Source organism: Mastigoproctus giganteus, chromosome 2 (genome assembly GCF_048544385.1).
Source record: "Mastigoproctus giganteus isolate SK-2022 chromosome 2, ASM4854438v1, whole genome shotgun sequence".
In the NCBI taxonomy this organism is placed as follows: Eukaryota; Metazoa; Arthropoda; class Arachnida; order Uropygi; family Thelyphonidae; genus Mastigoproctus; species Mastigoproctus giganteus.
The window spans coordinates 187536312-187548676 of record NC_143576.1 but is presented as its reverse complement, the minus strand read 5'-3'; the positions used below and the strand labels follow the sequence as shown (position 1 = coordinate 187548676).

Sequence of the window (12365 nt, the reverse complement as noted above, 5' to 3'; positions counted from 1 at the left end):
TTGCCTTTTCGCAAGAATGTAAGTTCAAGGACAAAATCATTTAACCTATCTTCGACTACTAATGCTGAAAACAGAAATAAATAGAAATTACAGACAATCAAGAAAACACAGGAAAATAGGATTCCAGTATGGCAAAATAAGACTCATTTATGAGATAATTTTCTATGTTATTATTAAAACGTGCAATATATTAACAATACCAACTTTAAAGACACTTATTCCTTTATATTACAAGAAGATTACGATATTTACTTTTTAATGGAAACGTGGCTGACATATTGTGCATTATAGCCTAAGTTGCTGATGCACCAACAAATTTAACAACAACAACAACTCATGACAATTAAAGACAGTGAATTAGTCCCACCGGGATTTGATGTTATTCGTAGGATAGACTCGATAAGAAAGGCGGTTTGGGCTCATGATCATTTGCAAAAAAGAAATTCCAGTCTCAAAACTTAAAAGTTTTGGTTAACATTGAAGGTATTTTCCTACAACTGGGCAGCAGCCCTTATTCCTGCTATGTTGTGTTTGTCTACCTTCCACCACCTGTAGATAATTCCCTTATGATGGAATTTGTGAGAGTACTACAACCAAATTTTTGATCAACATCTGAGACTGAAACATTTAATTGTTTTAGGGGACTTTATCATGCCACATGCCTATAATGGATGTAATGCCAACCAAACCAATGTGTAGACACTTAAAGTATATTTCAAAAAATCTTCTTTTCTTTAAATTTGAACGAGAATTGTAAATTTCCAACTAGAAACGAGAACTATTTTGATTTAATCTTCATCAATTTTCCTTTGGTGGTCTATGAGCCAACAAAACTTTTCAAATCAGACCACAACCCCATGGCTTTTTCCATTAAGAAGATCTCGGTTAAAGATACAGATTTAGTACTATCCAGACTTTATAAATCCGAACGGATTTATGAAGGGACATTCCACCTGCACAGATATGATTTCTTTTGTTTCAGATATATCCCAGGCACTTAACGAAGGAGAGAATGAGTTGGTACCAACTTCTTTGACTTAAACAAAGCATTCAACAAGGTAGTTCATCAGAGATTAATTAATAAGCTAGATCATTATGGTCTCAGAGGATAGGCACTGCTTGGTTAGCAAACTACTTAGAAGGTAGAGAAATGTCAGTGACTTAGCATTAGCATTAGTAGAGGCATATGATGCAAGAAAGCAAGCTTATTCAGCATCAGCCAAAAAAAAAAAAAAAAAAAACAACCACTACTCCCATTTCACCCCTCCGTTCGTTCGAAATACCTGTCCAGCTGAGCCTTAAATTTATTTAGGCTATCAACTTCAACAACAAGCGATGGGAGTCTATTCCACAAACCAACTGCCCGCTGGCTAAAGGCAAATTTCCGCACATCTATCCGACATCCGTCCTTCCTCAATTTGAATTTATGCCCTCTCAGGTGATTATTCTGAGCAAGAGGAAGAATCCCATCGGCATTGAGCATGCTCAAGCCATTCAAAGCCTTATATACCTCTATCAGATCACCTCGCCGATGCCTAGTCTCCAGACTCTGTAATTTGCAAAACTTAAGCCTTTCTTCGTAAGAGCAACCCTTTGTTCCATTCACTAATCTTGTTGCCCTTCTCTGTACTCGTTCCAGCAGCTCTACATCCTTCTTGAAATGAAGCCTCCAGACCTGTATACAGTACTCAAGGCGTGGCCTGACCAATGCCTTACACAAGGGAATAATCACATCCCTGTCCCTGCTAGAAAAATTCCTGTATATCATTGACAAGACACCATGAGCTACTCTTGCAGCTCGTCTGCACTGCTCAGAGAACTTCATATCTGCTTGCACAATTACCCCCAGGTCCTTTTCATTCTCTACCACTGTCAGCGTAGTACCACAGAGTTGATACGTTGATCTGGGGTTACTGTTTCCCATATGTAGTACTTTACATTTGTCAATGTTAAACTTCATTTGCCACCTCTCAGCCCATCTGCTCAACCTTTCCAGATCATGTTGCAGCAGCATAGTATCAGTAGTGTCCTTAACAACCCTGCCAACCTTGGTATCGTCTGCAAACTTGGACATTAAGCCTGATACACCATCATCAATATCATTTATAAATACAGAAAACAACAATGGACCCAACACTGAACCCTGAGGAACTCCACTAAAAACATTAGTCCACGTTGAGCAGTGTCCATTGATTACCACTCTCTGTCTTCTGCCACTCAACCATCCCTTTATCCATAGCAGCAATTTGCCTCCAATGCCACACTTCTCCAATTTGTGCAGCAGTCTTCCTTGCGCAACAGTATCAAAAGCCTTTCTAAGATCCAAATGTATAATATCAAAGTTATTTCCTGCATCCAGTTCTTTTGTGACTACATCATAGTATCCAATCAAATTGGTCAGACAAGACCTGCCCTTAACAAAACCATGCTGTGTCTGAGCTATAACTGAATTCTTGTCCAGATGATCCTGCAGTGCTTCTTTAACTAGTGCCTCCATTAATTTTCCTGGAACCGAAGTTAAACTAACAGGTCTATAATTACTTGTGTCAGCCTTTGATCCTCCTTTGTGAATTGGGGTTACATTTGCACATCTCCAGTCCATGGGTACCTCCCCTGAGTCCAAAGAAGCTCTCATAATTATGGCTAGGGGTTTGCTTACTTCCTTTGCTGCCTCCTTTAATATAACTGGATAGATCCCATCCACCCCGGGTGCCTTTTTTATGTTTATCCTCAACAATTTCTCCTCCACTTTCCTCTCAGTTATTAGAAAATAATCTAGCTCACTGCCAATGTTTACTTCACCTACGACATTCCCCTTCCCGAATAACTCCTCATGTGTGAATGTAGATGCAAAATACTCGTTTAGATTGTTAGCCACCTGAGCTGGATCCTCAACTGTTGAACCATCAACATCCAGTGGACCAATCTGATTCATCCCTTTCCTTCTTGAGTTTAAATAGGTAAAGAACTCTTTTCTGTTTTTCTTTGCGTCCTTTGCCAAGAATTTCTCATAATCTGCCTTTGCCTGCCTAATCTCCTTTGTGACTTGGTTACAGACCAACTTATATCTATCATAGGCTTCCATGTCACCCATTAATTTGTATGTATCCCATGCATTTTTCTTCTCTGCCATATGTCTCATTAGTTCATCTGACAACCATTTAGGCCTGAACCTTGAACAATATTTCTTGGTTGGTATGTAAAGCCTGGTAGCTTCCAAGATTAGTTCCTTGAATGCTTCCCATTTTGAATTTGCTGTTGGTAACATCATCAGTTGGTCCCACTGTATAGAATTTAAATACTGTCTCAGACCATCATAGTCGCCTTTACGAAAGCAAAAACCCTTCCCTTTACCTCTGATGGTAGTTACCTCCTTGAGTAAATCCCACTTCAGCACACTGTGATCACTGCCACCCAGTGGTTCCTTTATCTGCAGATTCCTAATGCATGAAGAATCACTACTGATAATCAGATCAAGAGTATTACTCCCTCTAGTTGCCTCCCGAACATGCTGGTGTAGAAAACAATCATCCAATAAATCCACAAAAGCCCTGCTAGTGTGTGAGTGACCAACCCACAAATTCCAGTCAATATCTGGGAAATTAAAATCCCCCATTATAAGACTCTCTGATTTACTGGCCCATTCTATTTCCCTGTACAGTATCTTATTATACTCATCAGAGTCATTAGGCCTATAGCACACTCCTACTCTCAATTTTGATTTACCTATGCTTATATCACACCAAACTGACTCGACACTGCCCTGTCCATCAATGTCGACTGGCTTCACTTCCTTGGATTTTGTGTTTTTTAACTAATGGCATAACTCCTCCTCCCCTCCTGTCCTGTCTATCCTTTCTATACACATTGTACTCCCCAAATTCCAGTTCTGCATTCCTTATATCTGTGTGACACCACGTCTCTGATATCCCAACAATATCTGCCTTTGATGTTTTGAGCAATACCTCAAATTCATCAAATTTATTTACTAAACTCCTAGCATTGGTGTACACGCAAGTATACATCCACCTGTTTCTATTCTTAGCTACCCTAACACAACCCATGTGTTTACTTGTATCACAATGACTTCCAGCAGTCTCTGAAATATCCTGCATCTTGTTTTTCAGGCTTCTGCTCATTCCAATAGAAGCAGTGCAAGAATCTCTTTCACCTCTGCCAGTGGCTACTGTTAATCCATTAGTCTTTGTCTCCCCCCAAGCTAGCAGTTTTCCGACCTATCTAACACTGCCTCGATAGCATCAGCAAATATTCTTGCACCCTTTCTATTTAAGTGTATCCCATCCCTGTAGAAGCAATCTCTCCTGTTAACAAGTACATTCCAGGCTGAAAAAAATTCTACCCTTTGAGCCTTGCACAGTCTTTCCAGGGCCGAATTGATCGACAAGGCTCTCATCATATACTCCCTCCTATCGTGTCTGGGCAGAATTGCAGACACTTTCAAATTCAACCCTACTTCACAACTTTTTTTCAACAGTGACCTGTACTTGTTAAGTAATTCCGCTGGTCTCCTACTCTTAATATCATTAGTGCCAACGTGTACAACTATATCACCTTTTGTGCCCTTAAAAGATGATATCTGCTCTACAACGTCATCAACCTTTGCCCCTGGCAGACATACCCTGGTCCTGTTCCACCTATCCTTTTTACAAAGCATGTTCCCTGTTTCCCTGACAATAGAGTCACCAACAACTACTAGTTCCTGTGGGACCAGCGCATAATGCCTTGGGGGCTGCCTCTGTGTTGCAAGATGACCAAGTGCAAGCTCTGGCGTTGATTTGGGCATCTGAGAGCTTGATGGGCCCCTCAATTTATTTCCTTCGAGGGCATCCACCCTGTCCTTCAAGGTCTCATATAGGCCCATAACAACGCCGAGTTGTAGCCTAATTTCCTTGCATCGTGCACACACAAAGACATCCCCCATGGCAGTATCATGTCCCGTACCCGATTGCTCCTCAAACATCAAGCAAACAGTGCATCTTAAAAGGCTGTGATTCAGAGGGCAACTGCCCCCCTCAGTTCTCCCCTGAGTCACAGCACTCCCATTAGCTTGAGCCTTTTGCTTTGCTGCTCTGGTCAGAGTCATGATTTCGATTTAAATGTCAAAATTACAATTTCAGAACAAAATTAAAACCTTAAACTTGTATCTTAACACAGTTATAACGCTATATTTATTTTTCAGTATCGAGTGTTATCTACGAGTTCCCTTTATATAACTTCCGTATCAAGTATGTATTAATTATTTGTTACGTTTGTACTCTAAGTCATTATATATATATAGTTAAAAGTACAATTTAATTGACAATGAAGTTCAACAAGATCAATAGATCTACTGATTAATTGACAATACTATATTATGCACTCTACTATACAAAGCTAATGCTATCGAATTCCGGATATGCTGTATTGCGTTTCAGTAACAAGTGTTATCTACGAAATCCCTTTATATAACTTCCGTATCAAGTTATGTATTAATTATTTATTTTTACTAATTATTTATGTTCCGTAACCTAAGTGGGTATATGTGTAGTTAAAAGTACAATTTAATTGCCAATGAAGTTCGACAAGATTAATAGATTTTACTGACTAGAAAAGAATAGCGAAAGCTTAAAAAGCGGTACTCACCTTGAAATTAATCTGCGATGGTTTACTTAGGTAGCGTGGTTAATGTTTAAGTTGAATTGAAAAATTAAAAGGGAGGGAAGTAGGTAAAAGTTGACTGAGTTAAATAGGCGCAAGGAAATAGAAGTGTACACATCCAATCCTTGGTTGTCATCGAAATAAAGAGAAGAATAATTAAAAACTATGTAAGTGAATCCGATGAAGCCAATAGTCTTTACGAGGACTTTCGTTAGTTAGAGAACGTCTTCAGTTGGCAATGTGTGGGGAGAGAACGCGCGTGATATTTTAAGAATAAAAAATTATACTCTCGTGATGCTTTTTTTGACATGTGGGAACTTTAATCTCGAGAGGTTCCAAATTGGGGAAAGATTGAAGGGGAGTTTAGAATTTAGAATTTTGAGGTTAGAGTGGTGCTTGTACCATTCAATAACTAGGGCTTCATATTGGAGTATTCTGTAACTGGAGTTTAGTTTAATGATGGAAATGGCAGAGTCGATGGGCGGGTTGTGGTTGTGAATACTCCAATATGAAGCCCTAGTTATTGAATGGTACAAGCACCACTCTAACCTCAAAATTCTAAATTCTAAACTCCCCTTCAATCTTTCCCCAATTTGGAACCTCTCGAGATTAAAGTTCCCACATGTCAAAAAAAGCATCACGAGAGTATAATTTTTTATTCTTAAAATATCACGCGCGTTCTCTCCCCACACATTGCCAACTGAAGACGTTCTCTAACTAACGAAAGTCCTCGTAAAGACTATTGGCTTCATCGGATTCACTTACATAGTTTTTAATTATTCTTCTCTTTATTTCGATGACAACCAAGGATTGGATGTGTACACTTCTATTTCCTTGCGCCTATTTAACTCAGTCAACTTTTACCTACTTCCCTCCCTTTTAATTTTTCAATTCAACAATTCAACTTAAACATTAACCACGCTACCTAAGTAAACCATCGCAGATTAATTTCAAGGTGAGTACCGCTTTTTAAGCTTTCGCTATTCTTTTCTAGTCTATTAACACGGTACTTGAAGATTTCTAAAAATTTCGTATTGTTAGATTTTACTGATTAATTTTCACGTAACAATGGCGGCTGTTTATGAACGGTAAACACGTGGATTTGATACCCTTTCCGATACTAAGTAATACCTACAAATCTCTATCTAAGTTACTTTAACTTTAAGTACCGTAAATAGGAATATACTTTTAAAGGTAAGATCTCATATCCTTTTAAACCAGAAATTGATGTCCCGCAGGTTTCATCCTTGGGCCAGCTGTTATTTCTTATCTACATCAACGACCTGCCAAGTACTCTTGCAGACAACATAATAATTTATAAAGCAATTCACAATACTGACGACTGTATCACTCTAAATGAACTCTGCAACAAGTAATCCAGTGGCTGAAGGAGAATAAAATGGTAGTCAATGAAAATAAGTGTGCTGATGAGCTTTGTAAATGTACACGAAAAAAAAAAAAAAAAAAAAAAAAATTTTCTTACTCCATCAACAACAAGGCAATCAAAAAAGTTATAACAGCCAAATATTTAGTTATCTTTATTAAAGAATCATTTTCCTTTGATGTCCATGTCTCAGACAGTGTGAGGGCAGCTAGCAAAAGCTATGTTTTCTTAGAGTTAACAGAGATTTCAATGAATTGGCACTCTTTATCTTTCTGTCCAAAATTTATGTTAGGCCAGCCCTAGAATTTGCCGCACAGGTATGGTCTCCCCATGCAGCTTACCAAAAATTAGAAATTGAAAACATCCAAAAAAGAGCAATACAATACATTTGTTTTAAAAGTGGATTAGAATACAATGAGAAACCTACCAAGAGTGGTGTATATTCTTTGGACTTGAAATGCTGGAAAAAAGAAGGGACAAAGCGAACTCGCTCCTTTTTAACCAGCCATTAAATGGTACCATAAATTACTTTCAACCTCGTCTCAAATAAACTTCACTGACCAGAGCTTTAAGAAACCATCCATTGTTAAAACCGTCCTATACAAGAACAAATTATGGATACTACAACTACTATAATAGGACTATAAGATCAATCAACAAAGCAAACAACAAAGCAAAATGTTCAATACCCCTGGACACTTCAAGAAGCAGCTTAGATTTTTAAGCTCCATTATCTGAACCTTAAAATTGATTTTTCTATCAATTTATTTATTTGACTCCGATCCTGTATAGTATGTAATGAAATACCAGTGTTCATTTTTTTCCCATACACCTTCTCACTTTAGTTTGACTGATCCCTCCTTTTTTTTAATTTTTACTTCTTGATTTCTATTAAATGTTTTGTCTGCACTCTGTACATTTACATTTTACCTCAGAAATTAATATTCCGAGTCTTTGCTTTGAAGCTGTGTAATGATGCTTTGTAGCTCCACCCTCGGGCATGCTTGCTGTTTTGTAGCTGATTTAAATAAATAAGCTCTCTGAGCTTGAGATTCAATCTGAACTGCATTAGGTGAAACTCAAGTTGAAATCTTCCCTTTCCTAAAAACTTAAAAATTCTTCCTGACTTTTCTTGATGTCATCTGTCTGTTCAAGTGTTCCTTCACATTTCATATTTCTTGATCATCCTGAATCTGCGTCTTTAATTCCTGCACTGAATGTTGAAAATTCAAAATTTCAGTTTCACTCCTTTTTCCAGATTATGTGAAATGTGGAAAAGAGAAAAGTGCTTCAGAAATACAAAGCCAAACATAATGTGACTGATCAAGAAGCCAAGAAAATGATACAACCAGCAAACATAGACGAACTATCTTATGCAATAAATATGCACAAAAACTGTTCAATTGCAGCACAAACAGAAACATCAATTCCATCAAAAGAATCCTTCTCCTCTCAGATTCAAAAACTTTCAATTCTTACACTATCACAATTGCAAGAACAAGAAACTAACACACCCATTGCTGTTCTATTTCCATTCTATTTCCATTATTATTATTATTATTATCACTAGCCATATAGTGCAAGTAAGCCTGAGGCTTATGCACTAGCCAAAAAAAAAAAAAATTCCAAGTTACCCTGAGAGAGAAAGAGAGGGGGGGGAATCACCAAGAAATAGAAGTATGATGATATCCAGCTCAGGACCCTGGGTGTGCCAAGCCCATACGAGATGTGAGCCCCTCCACCCAGAGCCAGAGTTGAAACTGGATGGACAAGCACTTTCAGTACTAACAAGTATTCAATTCCTTGGACTAATATTTGACAAAAAATTAAACTCCTTTGAGCACATCAAACAATTATGGACAATGTGCTTGAAAAAACTCAACCTGCTTCAAGCATTCTCTGTTACAATATAGAGAGCAGATAGATACACATTGTTAAAACTGTACTCTGCACTAGTTAGATTTAAACTAGATTATGGCAGCTCCAGTGTATGACTCAGCGAGACCAAGTGTCCTTCACTGGCTAGACCCAGTACATCACAGAGAAATTCATATAAACAAACCTTGGGAGCATATTGAACTTTGCCAATTCATAGCCTGTATGCTGAAGTCAGTGGACCACCACTATCCATCAGATGACAGAAACAGATTCTGAACTACACTCATAAAATAAACATACTGGACCATCCTGTGTGGCCATTCCTATTTCTTCCACAATGGGGAAACCATGTATCAAGCACACCCAAGAGCAAATCAACCTCTGTACATTTCTCTTAGAGAGTCTTTAATTCCACACAACCTAATAATGAATGGAATAGTAGTCTTGCCAAAAATTTCACATCCATCTCCTTGGGAATGCTTTAAGATAATCAGCAATCTCCTATTCCAAATCTGGAGAAAAGTGTCCATATCTTACAAAAATTATCAGTTCATTGCATCCAGTTATGGAGCTAATCGCGTCCATTTTGTAATGTTTTTGCCAATATACACAGGTGTCTCTAAATCCAAATGTCATGTAGGTGTGGCAGCTATATTTCCAGAGAAAACTGACACAACAACTTGTTGTGAATAAGCTGCATTCCACAAGAATGCAGCATATTCACAACAGGATTGTGGACAATAAAACTAGCCTTAGGCCATCTACAAGCCATATAAATACAAAAGAGTATGATCTATAGAGATTCCTTGAGTGCTACAAGCAGTAAAAGATCTTTCCAGCATGTAATGTAATTCTTGACAATTCCAAGATATCCTAATCATTTTTTAAACAAAACAAAAACAACCACTTTTTCTGGATGCCAGGCCATAAAAGGGATAACAGGCAACACAGCAGCTGACCAAGCCACAAAATCAACTACAACTTTGACAAGTAAAGATTTTAAAATATGCCAACTTTAAACCATTGATCCACAATGTCTCTTTAACACAGTGACAGACAAACTGGCAGGAACAAATGGAAAACAAACTGTTCCAGATAAAATAGAAGTTAAGCCTATGGAAAACCAGGTTGAAATCAGAGAGGTAGGAAAAAGTTTGTTTTCCAAGCTTGGCTCAGAATTGGTCACACAAATCTAACCCCATGCATACCTACTCCAGGCTGGTGATCCACCTCAAAGCAATTATAAAGAGGCTTTCAATCCATTACTTAAGACACATGAATAGCTAACACTCAGAGGAGTGTTAAGGGAGAGATAACAAAAAAAGATGTATTTAATTTTATGAAAGCTATGAACTGCTACAACCTTCTGTAATGAAAATAACATAGACAAAATACTACACATAATCCAAATAAAAATTCTCTTTCAATAATAAACTAAGAAACATGAAGTGTTTCATGTATTCTGAAGCGAAATATTCAAATTATCCAAAAACACAAGAGCTGTTTTCATGTCATACTGATGGCTTTCCAAACCATTATACCAGGAGTTTGCGATGTATCTTCCCTCCCCTGGCATATTCTCTCCATCATTCACAATGGGGCCAAAATGATACTCCACTAAACACTACTGAATGCCATTTCAGCCTCCACTCAGCCTGTGCATGATGCCTATTAATCACTGTGAATATGTTCCCAGTGATGAGTAGGAATGAGAGTCACAGATCACTAGGACTCGAGATCATGGTCACTCTTCCAGCAAATAATTCAGAGCTATGTGAGGGGTCACACTGGCATTCCTAATCTGGACAGAAGCTGTTGACTTGTTCACCAAAGATATCAGCTGGGATATTGCTTCTGTCTTTCATCCATGCTTCTGAAAGGTCCTATGCCTGGTCTTTGAGCATGTGTGCTTTCCTCTTCCCATTGCATTAAACTTGTTCAGCAGTATCATGGAATGACATTCAACCTTCTCACAGGCTGACTGCCATCCTCTCAGTTTGTCAGTTGGACATACAGAACAATTTGTAGGTGCCTCTGTAGCCAGGTGGGCAGGAGCAGCAGTGTGTAGCACACGCTTCTTGATTACACCAGGGTTCGCGCCCGTGACCACCAAATACGGAGGATGCAGAAAGATCAGGGAATGACCACTGCATATCCCTGGAGCAATATTGCTAATGCTCCTAAAAAAAAACAAATAACAATAACAGAACAATTTGTCTTCTGCTCAGCATTATTCTATGAATACAATAAATTTTAATCGAAAATTTTCAAAAAATTTATAATTTGTTCATAAACAACATTGTCTTAATACAGAATCTAATTCCTTGAAAATTTAATTATTTATTTCACTAATCCCTCTTAACATTATTACTAATTTTGATTAAAATTGGAATCTCTTGCATAAATTTCCGGATTTTCCATTTTCTTAATTCCACATATGTGCGTGCATGCATGCCTGTGTGTATTACTGTGAAATATTGGTTATTATGTGGCTCTGCTGTTACTATGCTGATTCAATTTGTGTAGATTCCAAAAGTTGGATCAGCATACTATCACAAATACATATTTTCTGAAATATGTGATCATGCCCCCCCTTTCATATGCCCCCTCAAAAAAATTTTTTGAGGGTGCATATGAAAGGGGGGCATGATTAATTTGGAAATAAACTGTAAAAGTATTTTTTAATGACAGTTGCTGGAAGCGGCAACAGATAGTATAATGATGTAGTCATGCAGTTAACTCATTGATTGTTGGCTTAAAATTTTTATGTCCATAAGTGTTAATTTTATTTACTTTTGTTCTTTTAGGGTGTTGGAGATATGCCTAAAGATGGATTATCAGCTAAAGGTCAAAAGACAGATATATATCAAAGGCGTACTGGGAGAGCTATGTAGTTCCTGCCATTATTCCTTTCCTTCCTCATTCCCTTCCTTTCTTTCTCTCTCCCCCCCTTTCTATCCCCCATGCATGACTTGTGCTGTTTTCTTCCTCAGATCTGATACAAAAAAAAAAAATCTACATATTCAGTTAGATGCATTAATGCCTGTTATTGGGAAAAATTATTTATTTGACTAAAAAAAAAGTTTTTATATTATAGTGTTGTTTGTATATTGTCCTGAGTGGCAGAGAAAGAAATAGCAGCTGTCAATCATGGATCATTGCGTTATGTAGTTAAAAATTAAATATTTTAATAGACTTTTAAATATGTTGTCAGATTTATAATTTTATTGTGTTTTCATAATTACCTTTTTATAAGCAGTTTCTAAGAAACTGCAAACCACCAAAGAAAAAATTTTATCTCAAATGATGTAAACACAGAATGTTGCCTTATGATATTTATGAATATCTAGTCAAATTTTAAATGCAGGTTGTTATATTTTTTATGTATTTGGTGATGATTAGAATATGGATGTTTATACTATATACTATTCTGTGTAAAATATTT

At 37.4% G+C, this 12365-nt stretch overlaps 1 protein-coding gene across 1 annotated transcript in view; it reads left to right on the top strand.

The window, feature by feature from the left end:
- Positions 1-11950, top strand: part of LOC150089847 (TOG array regulator of axonemal microtubules protein 1-like) — a 221689-nt gene extending 209739 nt beyond the window's left edge. The window contains exon 14 of the mRNA XM_090390111.1: positions 11728-11950. Within this exon, the coding sequence (XP_090246237.1) occupies positions 11728-11814 (87 nt within the window). The 3' untranslated portion in view covers positions 11815-11950. The remainder of the gene's footprint in view (positions 1-11727) is intronic.
- Positions 11951-12365: the final 415 nt, after the last annotated feature.